The sequence below is a fragment of the Fusarium coffeatum genome (assembly GCF_003316985.1).
Source record: "Fusarium coffeatum strain FIESC_28 chromosome Unknown BRIP53273_contig_79, whole genome shotgun sequence".
Lineage (NCBI taxonomy): Eukaryota > Fungi > Ascomycota > Sordariomycetes > Hypocreales > Nectriaceae > Fusarium > Fusarium coffeatum.
The window spans coordinates 1-22545 of record NW_022157875.1 but is presented as its reverse complement, the minus strand read 5'-3'; the positions used below and the strand labels follow the sequence as shown (position 1 = coordinate 22545).

General features: G+C 46.8%; 5 protein-coding genes across 5 annotated transcripts; 3 read left to right on the top strand and 2 right to left on the bottom strand.

Annotated features, from left to right (window-relative positions):
- Positions 1 to 461: 461 nt before the first annotated feature.
- On the top strand, positions 462 to 2855 carry FIESC28_03818 (uncharacterized protein; the record flags this gene model as incomplete). Its single annotated transcript, XM_031157967.1, has 7 exons — positions 462 to 740; positions 803 to 924; positions 985 to 2089; positions 2139 to 2293; positions 2357 to 2571; positions 2621 to 2733; positions 2781 to 2855. The coding sequence occupies 7 exons, from the start codon at positions 462 to 464 to the stop codon at positions 2853 to 2855; spliced, it is 2064 nt and encodes a 687-aa protein (XP_031017976.1).
- An 88-nt stretch (positions 2856 to 2943) lies between these two features.
- FIESC28_03817 (uncharacterized protein) lies at positions 2944 to 4599 on the bottom strand (the record flags this gene model as incomplete). Its single annotated transcript, XM_031157966.1, has 3 exons — positions 2944 to 3818; positions 3871 to 3987; positions 4038 to 4599. 3 exons carry the CDS (start codon positions 4597 to 4599, stop codon positions 2944 to 2946), a joined length of 1554 nt encoding a protein of 517 aa, XP_031017975.1.
- Positions 4600 to 4888: 289 nt separating this feature from the next.
- On the bottom strand, positions 4889 to 8342 carry FIESC28_03816 (uncharacterized protein; the record flags this gene model as incomplete). The annotated part of the gene is made up of 6 exons (XM_031157965.1): positions 4889 to 5029; positions 5094 to 5291; positions 5348 to 5692; positions 5756 to 6029; positions 6078 to 7309; positions 7359 to 8342. 6 exons carry the CDS (start codon positions 8340 to 8342, stop codon positions 4889 to 4891), a joined length of 3174 nt encoding a protein of 1057 aa, XP_031017974.1.
- A 628-nt stretch (positions 8343 to 8970) lies between these two features.
- Positions 8971 to 12100, top strand: FIESC28_03815 (uncharacterized protein; the record flags this gene model as incomplete). The annotated part of the gene is made up of 4 exons (XM_031157964.1): positions 8971 to 9280; positions 9367 to 11479; positions 11631 to 12037; positions 12096 to 12100. The coding sequence occupies 4 exons, from the start codon at positions 8971 to 8973 to the stop codon at positions 12098 to 12100; spliced, it is 2835 nt and encodes a 944-aa protein (XP_031017973.1).
- Positions 12101 to 12806: 706 nt separating this feature from the next.
- On the top strand, positions 12807 to 20891 carry FIESC28_03814 (uncharacterized protein; the record flags this gene model as incomplete). The annotated part of the gene is made up of 9 exons (XM_031157963.1): positions 12807 to 12860; positions 12932 to 14386; positions 14439 to 14746; positions 14800 to 14914; positions 14970 to 17603; positions 17654 to 17913; positions 17966 to 18507; positions 18702 to 20532; positions 20888 to 20891. 9 exons carry the CDS (start codon positions 12807 to 12809, stop codon positions 20889 to 20891), a joined length of 7203 nt encoding a protein of 2400 aa, XP_031017972.1.
- Positions 20892 to 22545: the final 1654 nt, after the last annotated feature.

The following is a 22545-nucleotide window of genomic DNA, read 5'->3' as shown; positions in this document are numbered from 1 at the left end:
ACTCGACATATATGTATGGAACCAACTCAACTTGCTGGGGTATGATAAGCATGCAGTAAACAGTTGGTAGTTGATTAACATTGAGATTAAAGTCTAGATACTGAATACGATGAATAATAAATAATAATAATTGGCCTACCTTGGTCTAGGAACATACCTACCTAGGTAGGTACTAGGTAGTTAGTTACCTGACATGAATTAGGTAATTTGGGTCATTGTGCATGGTAATAGGTAGGTACCTGGGTATCGCCTTAGTCATGGCGTTTTCTTGCCCCGGAAGCTGCAATATACTATGTACCTACCTACCTAGGTAGTACCTAGTCTAGTGTGGGGAACATACTACCTAGGTAGTACCTAGCTTACCTGCCTCAGGTAGTCGACTGAACCGATCTACAACTGACCTACATTCAAACGCGTCTCTCAACATCGCCATCATCTCTGACATTTAATATTAAGTAAGGATGGCGACGCGTGTAGTTCCAGGACGCAGCTTCACCGCTCGAGGCGTTCTGGCCGGCCTCGCAGTGGGAACCATCATCTGCTTTTCCAACATGTATTTTGGCTTACAAACAGGATGGGTCTCTATCATGTCCATGCCGGCGAGTCTTATGGGCTTTGGCATCTTCAGGCTCCTTGCTCCGCACCTGAGGTTTCCCTTCTCCCCAGTCGAAAATGTTCTGCTGCAGAGTGTGGCTTGTGGCATGGCCATCATGCCACTAGGATGTGGATTTGTTGGCGTTGTAGGTGCCCGGTCGTGAAATGGAATGAATTAACGAAAGACGGGTTCTAACTGAGTGAACAGATCCCGGCCTTGAATTATCTCCTGGCTGCCAACGAGCAGGGGCCGATTGATCTGAGCACATGGCAACTCATAGTCTGGTCTTTAGGGCTTTGCTACTTTGGTGTTGTCTTTGCTGTCCCTTTGTAGGCCTATAGCTAACCCTCCCTGTTCTTGGCCCAACCAAACTGACACTGCATTATTAGACGCAAGCAAGTCATCATTCGTGAGCGCCTCAAATTCCCTAGTGGATTCAGTACTGCCGTCCTGATCTCGGTCCTGCATGGCCGAGGTCGTCAAACCACAAAAGATGAACTTGACGCGGCCGCCAAGGGCGGGTTTGCCAGCCTTGTTCCTCCTGATGAGCCATCTCAGTCAGATACCCCCAGGCCAGCTGATACAGATCGAGAGCACCAATACGACGCTGAAAATGACCCGTCAGATCAAGGAGATTGGGCAGCCAACATCAAGTTGTTGCTGTTGTGTTTTGGTGGCTCTGGACTCTACACACTCGCTACCTACTTCTTCCCCATACTGCGCAATCTGCCCATTTTCGGCCCAACCGCGGCTCATATGTGGCTATGGACGTTCAACCCTAGCTTTGCCTACATTGGCCAAGGAATCATCATGGGCACAGAGACAACCCTGCACATGCTGCTTGGTGCTGTCGTGGGCTGGGGAGTCCTTAGTCCCCTTGCCAAGTTCTATGGGTGGGCGCCGGGTGATGTGAACGACTGGGAGCATGGTAGCAAGGGATGGATCATATGGATCTCTTTGGCAATAATGTTGGCGGATGCCATCGTGAGTCTTGCTTACGTAGGCCTTCGCGGAATCCTTACCAGTCAGAAAGCCGCTAGCCTTGTCTCCTCTTTACGATATCGAGTGAAAGAACATGGCGTCTTTGGGTTCTGGAAACCCCTCAGCCATGTTCATTCGCCACTTCTTTATGTCGGTACGCCAGGTCGCATTGAGCGGCATGATGACTACCTCGAAGACGACGGGGTGGAGTCAGAAGATGCCCCCCCACACCAGCGTATTGGTGGTCGTATGGTTTCAATTGGCCTTCTTGCATCGATTGCGCTCTGCGTACTTACGATTCATATAGTATTCGGAGATCTCGTACCTCTCTACGCCACAACTATCGCCGTCCTTATGGCCCTGGTACTAAGTATCATGGGAGTCAGGGCGCTGGGCGAAACCGATCTAAATCCTGTATCTGGGATTAGCAAACTGGCACAATTGTTCTTCGCACTTATCATTCCACAATCACATAAGTCTAGTGTTTTGATCAATCTAATTGCTGGAGCCGTGGTACGTCTGGCCAAATCTTATCAGACAGTCATTTACTGACTTATCACAGTCCGAGGCCGGTGCTTTACAAGCCGGCGATCTAATGCAAGACCTCAAGACTGGTCACCTCCTAGGAGCGGCGCCAAAAGCCCAGTTCTGGGGCCAAGTCATCGGAGCAACAGTGGGTTCTATTCTGAGCGCCTTTATCTATCGCATTTATACAAAGTAAGATCTCATGCCTTGAGCTGTCTGTATTATCCAAAAGATTCTTACATGTTTGACGTATAGGGTCTACACAATTCCTGGTGATCTCTTCCAAGTACCGACTGCCTACGTCTGGATCTTCACCGCAAGACTTGTCACAGGCTCTGGGTTGCCAGATCGGGCTAAGGAATGGGCTATCGGAGCTGCCGTTTTATTCGCATTCGTCACCATCATCAGAACACTTGCTATTGGCAAGAAATGGCGACCTCTGATTCCAGGCGGCATTGCCGTTGCTGTTGGTGAGTTCATCAAGCATGATGCTAAACCAACTATCTGACGTTGAACAAGGCATGTATAATGTCCCATCCTTTACGCTAGCTCGGACTGTAGGTGGTCTGTTCGCATGGTACTGGGTCCATATATCGAAGAGGAAGCAAACACCTCTTATCATCCTTGCCTCAGTACGTACAAGACCCCAACGGCGATAGTGTATCGCTAATATTTCTAGGGCTTCATTCTTGGCGAAGGATTCCTGAGTATTGTGAACCTTCTACTGCAGGGCCTAGATGTACCTCATTTGTGATTGTGACATGTATTGCGACACCACTCAAGCAAGGTAGTACATTGCCCTATAGACCAAGTAATATGTGGCTAAACTGACGAAAAAGCACCTATTTTAGCTGCCACGAATGCTTCCTAGAGCCGCCCTCAGAATCAGTCCAAGATGCCCGCAAGACCAGCGCTCGGGCATTGTCGTCGGCGGCTGTGAAAACAATCTCCCCAGATAGACTCTTTGGACACTTGTTGGATGGGTTGTCAGTAGGAGGCGCAATCAAGAGACCTTGCTTCCAGTGAGTGACAGTGCCAGAGGGTCCAGTTGTGAATGCGACACCACCTTGGTCCGTCTTGTCCCAGGTCTCTGGCGTTGTCTCGGCGGGGGGTACTGGGTCGCTGCGGGCCGTGGTGAAGAAGTTGTCGAACCAGATTAAAAAACCATCAATATTTTCGACCTCGCGCGTGAGGTTAGACTTCCACTCGGCGGTAAACTGAAGATCTTCGGTCTTGACAGCATGAAGATCGAGCACTTTGAAGGGGAAGGGTTCGCCACAAAGAGAGCTCTGGGGCATGGCCTCAACTCTTGCCTCCTCATAGATCCCCTCCTGCATGGTCTTCATGTCAAAACCGTAGACATCTCTCCAGAAGGAGATGTGATCTGAAATGTACTCCGAGTCTGCAACAGGAGCAATCCAGATAGTGGCAGAGCTCGGCGCCAGGATACCATCCGGCTTGAGATAGCGGTCCCGAGCGTACAATACACTGGGGAGCATGGCTTCGTAGAGAAGGCAGTAGCCCATCCATTCGCTGACAATGATATCAACTTGCTCCACGGGCAGCTTAACGTCCTCGATCGCGCCTTTGAGGGTAGTGATGACTTCAGATAAGCCATTGTGAAAGATGTTCTCCCTAGCCTTAACAATGATGTCTGATTTGTCAACAGCAATGACTTGCTTGGCACCTGCCTTTGCGGCAAACATGCTCAGGATTCCTTGATTAACCTTGTTAATGTTTGACGGCTTGGAACACAGTGAGTGACTTACCAGTTCCACATCCGATGTCGAGCACAACCTTGTCCTTGAAAATGTGCTTGTTGTTGTAGATGAAGTCGCGATATGCGTCAGTTCGCACGGTATCCTTCAGCATAGTCTCGTGAATCTCTGAATGCAGTCAGTACAGCATCATGCGTCATGACATTGAATGGAAGTACCGTGAGCAGCATATGACTCAAAATAGTAAGCAGAGTCGTCCTTCTTCTCAATAGAAGTCGCTTCGGTATTATCGTCACCCCAACGTTTGTCGAGAGTCTCTTGAACCGTGATACGATAACTGGCAAATTGATCTTGAAGTTTCTTGAGTTCCTCCTCAAGCTCTTTGTTGCGTGCCGCAAGATGACCCTCCTTGGTCTGGTCATTGGTCATAGCTTCCAGAACTTCGTCGAGAGAGAAGATGAGTGCGTCATCGTCAAGAACTGGGCGAAGATATTTTTCATCCTCTAGGTCCTCGGCAGAGATATTCTTGGGCAGTGGCAAGTCGTTCTTGACATGATGGCGAACAAAATTGACCAACTTGACAGCACCATGAAAGTCTAGTTGGAGCCTTTGCACGTCCTCGATGAAGTTGTATCCGTGGTTCTTGCTGCTATCCTCAAGCATGGCAGCGACCGTTGGGAAAGTCTGCGTGGTGAAAAAAGATGTGATAGGAATCGACTCCTCATCCGATTCCAGATCAAGCCATTCACCCTCATCCGAGGCAGAATCTTGCACGGACATCTTGACTACAATAATTGAATTGAACCACAAGAAATAAATCCACAAGAAATGAATAATTTTGTTTTGACCTGGTAGGTAGGTACAGTACTGGCATAGAGGACGAAAGTATTTTGTGGGATCACCGTTATTGTTATTGGATGAGACTATGCCCTGTTGGGGAATTTTTTTTCCGGGTCAAGAAAGCAGCCAGATGCAATCCGCGAGGCGTTTGCTCTTGATATGTCTGTAAGGGGTATGGTATAGACCATCATATCGCAGCTCTCTTGTTCATGTGCGACTTTGTCACTTGCTATTTTTTTGATTTCGGCTTCTTGTCACTCCCATCATCAGACTCTTCAAACCCATCGGCATCAGAATCATCCTCGTCTTCATCCTCATCGTCGTCGTCCTCACCATCTGATACAGTTTCTCCCAGCTCAATCAAGCGAGCCTATGGCATGGTCAGTATGGTGCTTGCATTGCACGTGGGTAATATATCGCTGCATTTAGCTTACCTTGTACTTTGTCACCTTTTCTTCCAGGTCGCCGAACACCATCAGAAGATCGTCGAGCTCTGACTGTGTCGTTTCCTTAGCTTCCCTCAACTCTGATAACTGTTTATCGGCGTCGACTTTAGCTGCTTCTATGGATCCAGACAGCTGTTTCTCAGCTGCTTCCCTAGCTTTGTTTGCTGTTGACAATTCCAATTCCATCTGTAGTATAAGTTAGTCGTTTGGGCGTCAAACTGAATGAGCTGCCGGTTCCTTACTTTTTCAAGCCTGGCCTGCATCTCCTTCATTCCAGCATCTCCGCCGCTCAGTTGTTTCTCAAGGCGCTGGCATTTCTCCTCTGCCTCGACGGTCATTGACTTCTGTTGCTCTAGTTCGTCCTCGCCCTGTTTCTTGACCGCTTCTAAGTCGGCATCCTTCCGTCTGCCAAGTTCCTCTGTTTCTTTCTTGTACATCTGTTCTTGCGCATCTGATTGTGCTTTGACGTCTGCTATCTCCTTATCCTTATCCTCGCGGAGATGGCTTAATGCCGCTTCGTGGTTTTTCCTCTGCGTATCCAAGTCCTTCTCGCGTAGTTTTTGAAGCAGACTGTGCTCTTTTTGAGACTACATTCGCTACAGCGTCAGTGGGACTGCTCCTGTCTCAAAAGGGAAGAGGAGAGCACGCACCTTCATCAAGTCAACCTCCAGACGGCTGATAGTTGCCTTAAGGTCAGCTATCTCAGCATCTGTCCGTCGTCTGATCTTCTCCGCCTCAGCTTCTGCGGTTTTCCGAATCTGCTCGAGTTGCTTCTGGTGATTGCTGTCCTGTGTGGACTGTTGTGACCGCAGCTGAGCGATCTGGTTCTGGTATTCATTTTCCTTGGCTGAATATTGTGACTGCAGCTGGGCGATGTGCTTCCGCTGATCGTTCTCTTTGGAAGCCAATTGAGCTTGGAGTTTTCTGCAAGGACATTAGTTCTTTAGCACCATTAACAGCCAAGCGGCGTACCGTAATTCATCGCTGTGATTCTTTTGTAGACTCTCATGAACTGTCTTGAGTCGCTGCGTCTCCAAGGCAGCAGCTTCTTTAGAGCGACGATGCTCAGCCTGTTCTTGAACGAGCTGCCTCTGAAGCGCAGCCAGCGCTTCTTGCTTCTCGTTAACGACATCCTGCTTTTCCTCAACTTGGCTCCGAAGAGAATCCACCAGCTCCCTGGAAACACCCTTCTGAATACCGTTAGTGACTACAGATATCTCCATACCCGGTTCCCTATCGATAGCACGCGCTATCCGACTGTAATTGTCCTTAGAAAATTCAACGAATGCTCTGTCAAAAAAGACATCAGGCAATCGCCCAGGAGAAGAGACATCGAGCTTTTGAGGCAAAACCTCAAAGTCGCGCATGAGGGGATGGCTACGAAGCCTTGATAGACGGTCTAAGTATAGATCTCGATCAATTCGAGATGTTAAGATACCAAGCAAGGTTGCCCGTGGGATGGGCGAATCCTTGGTGGAAAACTCGTAAGCGGTGCCCAGCAGCATAGCGCACAGTCCTTGAACAAGTTCACCGCCGCCCATCGCTGGAGGTTGCGAGACAGCCTGGATCAAACTTTGTACATTGGACCCTTCTGCGAGAAAGTCGTCAACAGCATCCAGATCCTCGAAAAGCCATCCTAGTAGCAGCATAAGGTATCCCACCAAAATGCGAGGGTCATCATTCCGACGAAGGCCTGATATTACATGTGCTGTGAGAGTCTGTATGCCAGTGACTACCTCTTCGCCGTCCTCACAATCACCCTCTGTAAGGTTCATAGCCGCTGCTTTTGCTTCTGGATTTTCGTGTAGTAGATGAAACGCAAGCACGGCAGCAAACCACTGTCGATATGGATCACTGATTTCAGGAGAAGGTTGCAAGAGAACTGTCAAGACATTAGAGGGTTCATTGGCGCCAGATTGATGGCCTTCGATGGCCCTGCCAAGGAAGTGCAACTTGACAGCCGAATGATTGGCGAAGTAGGCCTCCAGACATCCAGCCGCCGCAAACCGCACATCAAACTCTTGAAGGTCATGTGAGCAGAGTGTGAGGTCTAGTAACCCGTCAATGACGAATATTCTGTCCTGTTCGTTTGCCTGTCCATCAACCGCTCCACCCTTATTCAGAGGAGCCAAGACCGTCATCTGGGCGAATGCCTCCTGAAGAGGTGCATTTTGACGAATGATGTCTCCGCAAGTAACTAGAGCCTATATTGCATGTTAATGGAGTCACTCCCTGGACACCGATATGTCGCACCTCGGCTTTGATCTGTGTCTGAGCTTCATGACTGAAGGCCAGGTGGAGAACTTGATGGGCGAGCCCATGTTTCCAGATTGCTAATTGATTCAGATTTGCTCCTGCCGATCCCCGAATGACAAAAAGACGTATGACAGCCAGAAAGGCATAGACATTGCGATTCCGTTGCGTTGTTGCCCATGAAGCAATCTCGGACCCATCAGATTGAGGGTTAAGCACGCGTCCTAGTAGATCCGCAAGGCGATTGATACAGCCTGATTCCCGAAAGAGCGACTGGTTCGAGCTATTTGACCGGAGCAAATTCGCCAAAAGTATTAAGCAATCCTCGACGGTGCGCCCGCCCTCAGCCAAGGCTCCGTCTGCCTCGATGATGGAGAAAAGTCGATCGAAGGCATTCTCGAAAGCTACTAACTTCTGGATCTCGATCGATGTTGGGGTGAGATATGTGAGGAGGAGGATAACTTCGTTGCGTATAGCGTCGCGTTGGTCGTCGAGAACAGAAACCAGTCGTGGTATTCCTAGAGGCGCAGTAAAAATGCACTCCTCGGTTCGTTCAGTTCGAGCTGCAAGGATAGCGGCAAGTAGTTGCAGAGAGTAAAGACGAGAGTAGAAGTCGTTGGTATCGAGGAAATCGAGGAGCAATGTGATGTTCTCTTGACGCTGAGTAAACTCGTCTGCAAGCCAAAGAGCAATCTCCTCTGAAGCTTCGGGGCTATCCTCATTCGGACTGAAGAGCATTAATAAAGTTTCAAGCACAACCTTGACCGTGTCAACATCTTCACCGTCTTTGCTCAAGCTCCCAATCAAACTTCGTAGGGCACCTGAAGCAACAGATGCTGGGTAATCCTTAGCAAAACTTCGTAGACCCAATATGGCCGCTCTTCGGTCCTCTAATAAAGTCGCTGAGCTCAGACGGCCGCTTAAGACATCGATAGTTTCGCCAACTGATTGTTTCGCCGGAGCGCTGGCAATGGAGGAGAACATGGTTGCAGCGCCTTAATGCCATATGGCTGAGAGAAACTCAGAATGTTGCATGAGCACCTCGGACGTTGGTCGAAACCGTTCCTCTCGTTGGTGAAGATCACAGAAGAAGCTATCCCAATTTAGTAGTCAATCGCTAACGTTACTTAGTAACTAGGGGGTAGGTAAGTCACCTCTGGCCAGCTTGTCAGAAGAGAATGGTTCAAACAAGTACTGCAACTCAGGTACTGCATAAGATCTGTTTGGAGCATATCCTGACGAAGTACCCACCACCTACCACACGGCGTCTAGGTGGTACTTAGGTACCTAAATACCTAAGCCACGCCTGCAATCAAGTGGGGCTCATGATTAGCGCCTTTGTGCCTTGGGAGCGTGGATCAAAGGATCATTTCGCGACTAGACAAAGTTCGCATTGTTATTCATTTTCTACATTGAACATCATCGTGGGAATCCTCAAAATCGTCCACATTATCCTCTCGTTACCGATGGAAAGAAAGTAGCAAAAGCTCTTCTATTCCATTCATACATTTCAAGGCTTTGTGACCGCATCGTCTCAGTTCTGCTTGACGTCCTCCCGCGCGGTAGTTTGCGACGAGACTTTCAACTCGACGGTTCTCGCGTTACCGACAAGATGGGTATCCCAGCGGCTTTTCGATGGCTTTCCTCCAGGTATCCCAAGATTATATCGCCGGTGATCGAGGACCAGCCTATCAGCATGGAAGATGGTTCGACGATTCCTGTTGATACCACTCGTCCCAACCCGAATGGCGAAGAGTTCGACAATCTCTATCTCGACATGAATGGCATCGTTCATCCCTGCTCTCATCCTGAAGATCGACCAGCACCTAAGGACGAGGAAGAGATGATGATGGAGGTGTTCAGATATACCGACCGTGTCGTAAACATGGTGCGACCGAGAAAGATCCTTATGATTGCAGTTGGTACGTCCTTACTTTGTCCCAGGCTCCATTGTTTAACCATGACTTCTCTCAAGAAGAGACTACTCGATGCTGACAAAGTGCGGCAGATGGTGTTGCGCCTAGGGCGAAAATGAATCAACAACGGTCGAGACGATTTCGTTCTGCACAGGAAGCACAAGAGAAAGAACAAGATAAGCAGGAGCTTATAAAATTGTTAAAGCAGCAAAATGGCGGGAACTTGACGACCGAAAGCTTGGAAACCGTGACGAAGAAGGCTTTCGATTCAAACTCGATCACTCCCGGTACTCCTTTCATGGACATTCTCGCACTCAGTTTAAGGTACTGGTGTCAGTATAAGCTGAACACAGATCCGGGCTGGGCAAAGTTGAAAATCATCATCTCGGACGCTACCGTTCCTGGCGAGGGCGAGCATAAAATCATGAACTTTGTCCGTTCTCAAAGAGCATCCCCTGAACATGATCCGAACACTCGTCATGTCATTTATGGCCTGGATGCGGATCTTATTATGCTTGGACTTGCAACTCATGAGCCGCACTTTAGAGTCCTGCGCGAAGACGTGTTTTTCCAGGACCAGAAGGCTCGTCTTTGCAAGCTCTGTGGCCAGAAGGGACACGATGCTCAGAATTGCCGCGGCGAGGAGAAGAAGAAGGACGGTGAACATGACGAGAAGGACAAGGGTGTTGCTCTCAAACCTTTCATCTGGTTACACGTCGCTGTTTTGCGCGAGTACCTAGAGGTTGAGCTAGGAGTGCCAAATTTACCCTTTCGATTCGACTTGGAACGCGCTGTGGATGACTGGATCTTCATGTGTTGTTTCGTAGGAAACGATTTTCTTCCCCATCTTCCAGCTCTCGAGATTCGTGAGCATGGAATCGACACCCTTACTAAGATTTGGAAAGACAATCTGCCAGTCATGGGAGGCTATGTAACCAAGGATGGCCATATTGATCTCGAAAGGGCTCAGGTCATCCTGGATGGATTGGCGCAACAGGAGGACGGTATCTTCAAACGACGAAAGGAGCAGGAGGATCGCCGCGAGGCCAACTTCAAGCGAAGAAAGCTTCAAAATGAAGGTCACGGTCGAGGAGGACGTCAGGGTGGACCAAACCACCCGAAAAAGATTAACGGCTTCGAGAATCCTGCGAACGGGTTACCTTTACAAGCGATAGGATCATACCCTGGCCGGCACGAGCAGACACTAACTCACGATATGATCGTGAATCGTAGTACTATACCTGATGCAAACGTTGCCAATAAGAGCGCTGCAAGTGTGCTCAAAGCACAACTGCAGTCGCAGAAGTCCCTTTCTAGCACGAAATCAGAGAACCCGGAGCAGGGCTCACCTACAGCTCTTGGCAAACGGAAAGCGTCGACTATTGAAGAAGAAAATGCTTCAGCCCTTGATACTGCCAGCGCGCCTCCACCGACGATCTCGGCTGAAGAAGGTCCTGTTGATGATGTGCGCCTTTGGGAAGATGGTTACGCCGATCGTTATTACGAAAAGAAGTTCCATAAAGACCCTACAGACATCGAGTTTCGTCATGGAGTTGCTCGAGCTTATGTCGAGGGACTTGCCTGGGTCTTGCTGTACTACTTTCAGGGGTGCCCGTCTTGGGAATGGTACTACCCATATCACTACGCACCCTTCGCAGCCGATTTCAAAGACATTGCCAAGATGAACATCTCCTTCGAGCAAGGACGTGTTTCCAAACCTTTCGAGCAGCTGATGAGTGTCTTACCAGCTGCATCGAGACACGCACTGCCAGAAGTCTTTCATGATCTCATGCTCAACCCTGAGAGCGATATCATAGACTTTTATCCCGAGGACTTCGAGATCGACCTCAACGGGAAGAAGATGGCATGGCAAGGAGTTGCGTTGCTTCCATTCATCGAGATGCCGCGACTCCTGGCAGCAGTTCAAGCTAAGTACCCGGAACTCAGTGCAGCAGATTCTGCACGTAATGAGATGGGCAGAGATGTCCTCATCTTTTCGGAAAACCACGAGAGTCTGTATGATGAGATCTTGACCAAGTTCTACTCCAAGAAACAGGGAGATTCCAAGTTCAAGCTGAACCCGAAGAAGAGTGATGGGTTGTCGGGTAAAGTAGAGAAGAAAGAGGGTTATGTTCCCCACAGCGAACTGAAGTACCCTCTGGAGCGGAACAGTATGCCCGATCTAGACTATGATCGATCAGTCAGGTATGTTGTTGCTTCCATCGTTCGTCGTTGACGTCGAGCTAACCAAACGAGTGTCTATTACGATTTCCCCCAAGTCTCGCAAACCCACAAGTCGATGCTCCTACGTGGAGTGCAACTTCCGAAACCTGCTCTCACACATACTGACATTCAGGACATGCGGAGCAGAGCGAATCGTGGAGGCAGGAATGGCGGCTACGGTCGTGGTAGTCACAACGGACCAGGCATGTCTCGTGGCCATCAACATAGCCGCCATCAGGGGGGATACGGTAGACCCAACGGTCATTATCCACCCCCGTCAGCATCTCAAGTCCCTCCACCACCAGGAGCACCTGGTTTCGGGATTGGAGTGCCACCACCGCCACCACCAGCCGGCTATTACAACCAGCCATATGACAATCGCCAAGGTGGCTCATCGGGTTACAACCAATATAGAGGCCCTCCACACCCCTCTAATGCTGCACCTGGCTACCATGGCCCCGGTGACCCTTCGTATGGTAGAGGCCGGGGCTCAGGAGGCTATAGTTCGCGTGGCCAGTACCGAGACGGGCGCTCTTATAGGTAGTTGGGCTGAACCTTGGCGCTCGAGTATCTAGTACGTGACATTCGGCTGTTGTAGCTTGACTGCCATAGTTTGGCCCTCAAGACCAGAGCTTGTATCACCGTTGGCAAATTGGCGGAAAGGTATTTGGGACATGGTGCCAGTTATGAACACAGAAGTTGTGACGACCATATTGTGTTTCCGAAGCGCATCTTGACCCGTTACTACAGGTTCTGAAAGTTTCTCCAATGAATGCGATGTTCTCTTTGCTGCTTGGATACATGACTACTACGTGCTTTTCGTGTGAACCGAGGTGGTCATGCTCCAACGGCTGCAGCAATCATCTTAGCGTGTTGGAAAAGGGTAGAGGTAGCTTACAAGAATCTGAGTAATACATATAAGAGCATACGGTTTTGTTAGTGCTGAAGTGTGATGATGACAGCCAAAATGTATTTTATGTATGTTTGTAGTTACTGCCATAAAACATTCCATGTACTGCGAATGGATGTCTGAAAACGGCCCGGCTGCTTTAGTAGAATGGAACCAATCCAATCCGTGTGTTGAAATTTGGATGGGCGCTCACTTGGATAGGTAGACTGGGTACTACCTAGGTGGGTTGTGGGACCTGCGGTTCGCGGGGTTTGGGATGGACAGCCTAGCACCAGTATTGGATGCACCCCTAGAAGGAGCATACCTGCATCCATATCTACCTCTACCCAGGTAGTGAACAACTGCTCCCAACCCACTTGATCCTTCCCAAACTCACCAACGATCGATGCTGTCCCGATCATGAATGGAGACGCAAGCCTCGTCGGCTGTCTCGTCGACAGGCTCGCCACTAGAGTAAGTTTTGTGATAGTTTCATTCCCCATCAGTTTCTTAGGCGACTGACGTTGGGTACTACCTATCTATAGCTTCCCCATCGAGCTGGCACCAGCGGCCAGAGTTTGCAGCAAGATGATGTTCTCCAGGTCACTAGAGCTACTCTGGTTGAGCTTGGGAATACTTCGATTACGACAGTCATTGCGTCGCTTCTAGTTCTACTTGAGGATCTTGCGCGCCCCTACTCGACCGTCTCCGACCATCCTAGCCACATCCTGGCCTCCGAGCTCTACGTTGTCGCCGTTATCGCCGACTGCTGTTCTTCGCATTGGGCGTCCCTTTCGCAAGACGCAGATATAAGACCGAGTCCTTCACCCCCTCCACTGGATGAGGTTCTTGTGAGCCGCCTCTTCGACGCGTTCAAGCATCTCCTTGAACCGATCCCCGAAAACTGTATTCTTCCCGCCCAGACCCTTCTTGATCAGGTATCGACGCGCAATGTCTCTGTCACCCGACCCGAGAGTTCGTCTGTGTCCTCAGACGCAGATAGTTCTCCCCCGAGCGATGAGAAGTTTGCAGAGACATTGGTGGAAATGGATACTCACATCAAGACAGTAACTGAATATGTCACAACATCCAGCTGGATTGCTGCTTTTGACTATCTTAGAAATGTCATATACTCCATACGAACTAGTATTGTCACTCAGCCTGGCGTATCTGCTCCAGGATCATTCCAGGACGCTGAGAGAGCAGCTCTCGTGGTTTTACGCTTACTCTCTTTCTTCTGGGTTGACGGCCCAAAGCTTGGTCAGATTATACAAGAGATCTGTTCAAGCTTCCTTCACTTCCGAAAGCCGTATCAGAACACTATTGCTGTAGTCTCTCCATTATTGATCATGAGGTGGCTGGACAGGTTTCCCCGGGAGTTCGTGCAACTTCACCAACTTCATAAGCGACTCGACGGAGGGGCCGATACATTGTTCGACATGGCGCAAGCTGCAACTGACAACGGGCGCCGAAGAGGCCTCTTCTATCCCCTCCAAACGACGTTGCTGTTCCTCCTACCGGATGTCTTCGAAGTGGCAAGTAACATGCGTGAAGCAAAGAGCAGCAGTATGGTGAAGAAAGTTTCTTTCCTGGATGGATTAAGAAAAGCCTCGCGAAATCGCAATGAGCAAGCAGCTTATTGTCTTGTCTCTTTGCTACGTGCTGCCAGACATTTTGATGTCGAAAGTGACTCAGCACTGGTCAGTTACGCGCTGGATGTGCAAGACGAAGTCCGTGATGCTCTTTTCCGCCGTGTGACCTCTCCAGAATATGGAGTGTTCGATCAAGACATGATGACTGCAGCCTTTGTGAGCTTAACCCATCTCAATCTAGACACAAGCGTTAGCGGCTTTGTCGAGAGCTGTATTGCGTCGAATGCGCCGACCTGTTTCAAACTGGCCGCTGTTCAGGGATGTTCATACTTTGCCCAACAACCTTATGCCCTGAGATATCACGAACTTTTCGATGCAGCAATACCTTTCATGCGAACTCAACTAGAGGTAAGAGTTTTGAATCGCGAACCGCAAAGCTTGCCGTAGCTGACAGTCACAGACCGAGAACGCCAAGACTAGTACGATAAGCCGGCAGGGAAGCGAAAGAACAGAACTCGTTTGCAGCATTCTTCAGTTCTTGGATGCGTCTCCGGCACGTCTGCTGGATGACCTATCTGCAGATAACTCAAACAGCAGCTTCTTTAAATCTTTCCTGCTTTGCGTTCTGTCCGAGAACGCACACATACGTAAACTGGCTACTGGTGTCGCAAGCCGCCTCTTTCAAGGACATCTCGAAGCATATCGTCAATTTGATACTGGACATCGTTTCGGCACAAAGGAGCTACGAGACGATATCTGGAATAGAAGGTAAGTTCCCCGAGTTACTGTGGGTATATGACCGTCAGCTCACGATGTTCAAGCTCAAAGGTTCTCCTCGCATTATGCGAACATGTTACCTCTAGAAAAGACGATCAGAGTCTACGTGATCTCCAGGATTATTTAGAAGCACGCTTGCTTATTCTCAAGAACATTCCGGTATGCTACTACGAACCACTTCACATGTCGGCTGTTGATCGCTTACTTGTGATAGGAACTGGCCAAGGTTCCAGAAGACGCAGGGGATGTTATCAATGCCTCCTCAAAGCTCGAGACGACACTTCTGATCTCTCTCTGTTCTGCCAGCATCACCACCTGTCAGCTGGTGACCTCATGTACAGGGTTGTTCCTTCAAGAGTGTTCGATCGTCGACAAACATGTAGACTCGGCGAAAACGTCGGCTTCTATTCTGAGGAATGCTGAAGTTTATCGTGAGATATCATCACCTGCGTTTCGATTTACTGGGCTGGTTGCTTTCCAGAAACGCGTCAGGGGTCTTCTGCGCCGTATGCAGTTCCCAACAAGTGGCATTTTGAATGCCTGGGAAACAGCGTTTGACCGCTGGCTCCATCTCGCAAAAGACGTTTCTACATCTACTGTTGAGATCGTGGACAGTAGAGCGCTAGCTGAATGGCGGAACTATTCCGGATTCTTGGCATCCTTGGGTGGTATCTGTACTGCCGATCAATCTATCATCCTAGAGGAACCAGCTCTTGGGGGCCTACGATGGATCGATCGCGTTTCTTCTGAACAGTCTGAAGAGCCACTGTTGACGAGGTATCTGAGGCTCAGTATTCAACTCTTAGCTTGTGCTAATGTGCGAGTACGTGAAGCAATGCGAGATGTGCTAGCAAGTGAGGTCTCACCAGCCCTTTACTACCCTTTATTTCGAGCCTTAGAGTCGGAACTGGAAGTATTGTTTACCGGTGCTCTAGCTCCCGTGGAGAAGGACCAGGACAGCGAGGTGGTGTTTGCTGAGCAAGCAGCATCGCTACTCCGTGCCTTGGTGGAAAGACTTGAAAGCCCCTCTGATCTGGGAGCTGCTTCTTCGGTCCACCTGGGGTCACTGACGCTGAATTTCGCAAAGTTCCTGGATGGCGTCAACGACACACCTAACACCTTGAGGGTCAAAATCCGTGTTTGCCATCTGTGTGAAGTCGTGACCAAGCGAAAGGAGCATCTGAACTTGCGAGACGATGTTCGCATACGAAACCAGCTACTTGAATACATTTTTGGATGGATCGCTCGCCCTCGTTCGCCCCAGCATGGGCCTGGCTCTAGGCAAGATGATACGGCTCGTGTCCAGAAAGATTTGGACAAGGCTTGTTTGAAATCATTAGCCGACTTGACGTTTCGCTTACCATTACAACCTTCAGATAGCCACACGGATGCTGGCATGAGCGAGATGAAGTCCCAGATGTTTCACACCTATTTCAATCGCTTTCTGTCCCTGCTTAACCACGAGCCGTCGGAGCTGACTAGATCCGAGACCACGTTGAGCGTTACGCTCCGTGAAGAGTCTGCATCGAACTCGGATCTGGCAATCACTATTTTATCCAATCTACTCAGCGCCAACATTGATGTTGGTCTCAAGCATTCACTCAATATCGGGTATCATGATAACGTTGAGATTCGCACCGCATTTGTCAAAGTTCTTTACAACATTCTCATCCAAGGCACTGAGTTTAGTAACCTAACTGACTCTGCTGTGAGTGAGAAATACGAAGAACTGCTGGAGTTATTGACCAGTGATCTTTCGCTTGCCATTTCCATGGCAGTCGCCTGCCCGAGTACAGAGGTTGATGAGCTCACCATATGTCTGCTGACTGTTTTCGAACAAAGGGGACTGACTTTCGAATTGCTGGAGGCTCTCATCAAACAGGAGATCCAAGACACCGAGAACGAGGCTGAAATCCTGCGTCGTGGCTGTGTAGCGACAAAGATGCTGTCCGTCTATGCCAAGTGGAAGGGTGCTACATACATTCGAAATACACTTCAAAAGGTTTTGGAGCGGCTTATGTTGACTTCAAAAGATCTCGATTTGGAATTAGATCCTGCAAGAGTCGGCACGACAGAAGAGCTGCAGAAGAATGCCTTACAGCTTCGCATAGTCGCTAAAGTTTTCATCGATGATATTTGCGCCTCTTCTTCCAACATTCCTCCAGCCTTTCGCAAAATCTGCCATATCATATCGAACGCAGTAATGCCAAGATTCCCTGATGCAAAGTATACAGCGGTAGGAGCGTTCATCTTTCTCCGCTTCTTCTGCCCGGCTATCGTTGCTCCTGAGGTCGAGGGACTCGTATCAACGGCACCGTCCAAAGAGATGCGACGCGGCTTGCTTCTTATTGCAAAGGTTATTCAAAACCTAGCGAACAATGTGCTGTTCGGAGCTAAAGAACCTTACATGTTCCCACTCAACGACTTTCTAACACAGAATATATATCATGTTACCACATTCCTTCGGGAGATTTCTGTCCCGCCTCACGGGTTGGAGGCCCACGGTTCTGTTGAATCTTTTGACTTCGGGTCGTGTGTCGCGCTTCATCGCTTTCTCTACGACCATTGGGATCATGTACGGCAGACGCTCATATCACGCGAAAGAAAGGACTATGGCAAAGCATCGGGTGATGTTGTGCGAGGGCGATCACCAGTTCTAGAACCATTGAGAAACCTCATAGCAAATCTTGGTCCGCCACCGCTTGCTGTTTCTTGGAATAGACCCCAGGTCTCTTCCAACAGCCCGCCACTGTATTCTCGATTCCAGAACTTCATGCTCCGAAACGCTTTTCGAAGCACAGAATCCTTCTTGACAGCACGAGCTGTCTATGATGGAGGCGAGAGCAAGGTAGGTCTTGGTTGTAGTTGCCAACTTGTTGACAGACTGACAGTGTCTAGGATGGTCTGTCCATTATTTGTGTTATACTTCGTCATATTGAGACAGAAAGCATCGATTACGACACCCTGCTATACTGTTACCTCAAGATCGCTAGCCGGCTATGGCATCGTCCATTCGGGATTTTAATTGATGCGACCTGCTACAATGGGCGTAATGAGCCTCAGGATGATCTGTTCAAGAAACTGGAGCTACTCACCCCATCAGAATTGTCACAGAATCTTGCCCGCATCTATGTCTACAACATGAACAGTGCATTCAAGTAAGTCAAATCAGACCATGATAGAATTTGATTGGGCTAATGCTTGTGGAAGGCGTTGCTTCCGGCGTCTGCTGAGGGTATGCACCAAGAACGAGAATGGTGTATTCAACCCCAAGAACGTCGAGTATCACTTGATAGGGAGCCTACAGGATTTGCAGGCACATTTTCATTTGAGCCAGCTACATTTACCAAAAGAGACAATCAGTGTAGTGACTGACACTCGCTATGTCTTCCAGCCCATTACGCGGCTATCTAAATCAAAGGGCAAGATCGAAGTCATCATCAAAGTTGGCAGTCAGTTTGTCCAGGTCACGACCACCAAAAAGCAGGAGATCTTTGCAGGGTTTCGTCTCGGCACTACCGTCAACGACATCTTCCGTTTGGGTGAAGTTGATGAAGCTCCAACGTCCATTCAAACCGAGGACGACTCAGCTTTTGGCCTGAGAGCAGACAATGGAAAAATTGTCATGTATTTCACGAGTCCCAAGAAGACCGACGTCCTTCAGACGATTAGGGGCGCAAAGGCCAAGCATGGTAAAGATGGCAGAGCTCACAAAGCTGTTGAGCGGCTAATTCGACCGCAAGACGTTCCGGGTACGCTGTTGAATCTTTCTTTAGCAAACCTTTCCAGCCATGATCACATTCTCCGACTATCCTCTTATAACCTCTTGGGGGCGCTCTGCAGGGCTTTCAAATTTAGCGCGGCTTCCAGGATTGTTTGCACTAAAGGTTGGTCACCCGATTTGAAAAGACAGGAGTTTATGTGTACTGACCTAGTGTCTTGGTAGATGTTTCTGTCCCTCTCGATCCGACTCGCTTCGTCGTGGACATCAGCAATGAGTTGGCAATGAGTGAGCCCCAGCTGACATCGGACTTTTTGACCGAGTTTTTTGTTGGGTGGGAGAGTTTCCCAGATGAACAGAAGCCCCTCAGCCTAGCCTATATGGCCCCTTGGCTTCCCGGCCTGCGAACAAACATTTTAACAAACGACTTGGACGGTGAAAAGGGAAGAGAAAGGGTTGCAATCCTGTTCCGAAAGCTCATCGATGTGACCGTTCAGGACCATGGCCTCGCATTTGCCTTGGAGCAGTCGGTGTGGCCGAAGATAGTTCAAGACGAGATTCTCCTTGAGGTCTTTATGGACGAACTTCTCAAATCAGCCATGACTTACAGTGCGCATGAGGAGTTGGAGGTGATTTCATCAATCGTGGTAGGAATCGGAACGGTAACCCTGCGAGGAAGGATACTGTCCAGGCTTCGTAAAGCCCTGAACAGGTCATCGCTACGGCCTACCAAATACCTCCCAGATAACGCCGTCTGGGCTGAGATATGCATCTTGCTTCGATTCTGCCTTGCCTTGTCATTCGATAATGGCGTCCAATCTCAACTCTTCCTACCCGAAATATTTCACATTGTAACAATGCTCGCCAATACGGGGACCCAAGAAGTTCGTCTGCTCGTCTATCGTTTGTTGGTCAACTCGGTCCATGCCGTGTGCACATCATTCAATCTTGATGATGTTCGTTCCAGCAAACTCCGTGCGAGCTTAGATTTCCTTTGCGATCCTCGCAGCGACATTTTCACAACGCCCCCTACCTTTCCACGGGACGGCGCGTCAGTCTCAACCTCTCAGGATGCTGGCCCTGCACTGACAGCTACCGAAAATCTTGCATCTGCCCTCTTCGAGATCTGCTCTGTCGCCGCACCAACGATTGACCTGGCCAATACATGGCGATCAAGGTGGATGAGCCTTGTGGCTAGCACAGCCTTTCAGAACAACCCTGCTATTCAGCCACGCGCCTTTGCGGTCATGGGTTGCCTGGCGCGGGAAGAGGTTGATGATGACTTGCTTTACCAAGTGTTGGTGGCTTTGCGCAACAGTGTCAACCGGTTCGGGGAAGATCATAATAGCGAAATGCTTGTATCCATTGTGACTTCGCTGTCAAAAATGATGGCCAAACTTCCTTCAGCATCTAGATACGGTCTGCAGTTATTCTGGTTGGCCATGTCTCTGGTACGCTTGGTCCCTGCAAATCTTTTCAACTGCACTGCGCAGTTTCTCGAGGCAGTCCTGGCAAACATTAGCACTGGAGAAGAGTTTCAAGGCGACAACATGGCACCACTTCTTCTTCAAGGCAGAGCTCCCTTGGACGAGGCCGCCTTGCCTTTGGAAGAGGAATACGGCATCCATTTCGAACAAGATACTTTCCACCTAGCTGTATGCGCATGCCTCGCCCGTGGGCTGACAGACACCATGACAAGACAGACTACTATGAGGGTGTTATCATCGTTTTTGAAAATGACCTCCAAAGTGGATGGAAAGGGGAGGCCTCAGATCGCGCAAACCTCACCGTACTTATCTTTGCTAGTAGCGCGTGCTGTCGGGAACCATGAGATGAAGGATAGCCTGTGGTCCGCTGGCATAGATGCAGACGATATCGGGTTACTCAACGGGATACGCAAGGCACCTGAGCTGGATGCAATGTCTGACGATGCGCTACTGCTGATCACAGCCATCGAGCTTGTTGATTTTCAGTACGTTGAGGACATTGTACAGGCGCGGAGCCTGGATTGGTTGAACATACTTGCGCAAGAGCGCCCGTCTGTAGTTGAGCACTTGTAAGTCGATGTAAGTATGATTCGCGTTGCCCATGCTGACTGAGATAAAGGTGCGGAGCAATTCGGTCACTTTTAGATGATACCCTGCTGCATAGCCAGAATTCGGTCACATTGAGATCAGCACACACGTTATTGCGTGCACTATCATCAAGTCAACAATTCTCGCGGGCAGCGAGCGCAACGTCAACACTAACTGATATCCTAGACTCAGTGGGCTTTAGCGGCCTATGGCAATCATGTTCATTTGGGTCAATGGAAGATATTAACCGGAACCAGCTTGAACTAACTGAACATTTAATAGAAGTAAGTTAAAAGATATTATATAAATAAAATAAGCTATACTAACTATATATAGTTAATAATTATTTAATATAAAATAGTTATTATATAAGTAAATAAAGTTATTTTAAATATTAAAAGATTAAAAAGAAAAGGTTTAAAATAAAATATTATTATTTATTTATATATATATTATCTTCTTATTATATAAAGTAAATAATAAATCTAATTACCCTATAGTATAGTAATTTATTATTAATTGTAAAAGTTTATAATAAGGTTATAAGGTAAGTAAAACCTTAATTAATAGAAATAAAAAGCTTATAAAAAATACCTAGTACTATAGATCTTTTTTTTTATTAACTAAAAAGAAATATTTATTTATTATCCTTTTTAAACTATAAGTTCTAGGTTAAATCTATCTTTAATATTTTAATTAATAGTAACCTCTTTTAGTAAAGTTAAATCTTAATAAGTTAGGTATATATATTATATTAGCTACTAAACTTTAATAATAGTAAATATATATATATTATAATAGCTACTAAGCTGTATATAAGGTAAGTAAAGAAATATTTATAGTTATTAATTAAAATACTCTTATAAGTAAATATATTTTATACTTAAAAAAAAATATATAAAAGCTAACTTAATTCTAAATAAAATAATAATAATTAACTAATTAGCCTTCCCTAGTTAAAAGATATTATAATTAATATATAATTCCTTCTATAGCCTTATTAACCTTATTAGATAAATATTAGCTAGTAAAGCCTTTATAAAAGATATTATTTTAACTTAGCTATAACTTTTTTTTTAAATTCTTTAAGCTTTAGTATAATATAATTATTAAACCTACTTAACTTATAACCTATTTATTATATCTTTTATAATAGTTTTTAAGCTTTTTTTAAGTTACTTAGGTATAAGAGTTTCTATATATTACTAAGTAGTTTATTTTAAAATATAATTAAGTTTAAAACTAATTACTATTAACTTCCTAGGTTATATTACTTAAAATCCTAAATATTTAGCTTTAGTTAATAAATATATAAGATAAATATTAAATAAAATTAAATAAAATTTTAAATTAAATTAACTTCAGATATATTTATATATAGTTTATTTAAATATTAAATTAAATAAAATAATACCTTTACTTTAAATCTAATTAATAAATTAAAAAGTACTTATATTAAAAGTAAATTAAAAAGTATATTAAAAACTTTTAAAGCTATATTAATAATTATAGATTAAAAATAAATATTAATATTTCTTTAAGTAGTTAATAAACTACTTAAAAGTAAACTTTAAAGAATACTAAGAATATTTATATAATTAAAAGATATATATTAAACCTTACTTATACTAAGATTAGTTATAAAGTATTACTTTATAATTTAAGGATAACCCCTCTAGGGTAGGTTAAAGTATAGGCTTATCTTTATTAAAGTTACCTATATTAATTAAACTCTAACTATTACTAACAAAGCTTTAACTTATATATATAAAAGGCTACTATGTAAGGTACAGTAGCCTAGCCCCCTTCCTTCTTCCTATACCTATACCTATACCTCTTATACTACTATATAAGCAGTAAGTTAATTAACCCCTACCTATTACTACATATTACTAACCTATTTTATAGTAATATTAACTAAATACTATAGTATTACTTTAATTACTAATTAGTACTATAAGCTTAATAATAAAGAACTTAATAAGCTAAAGATT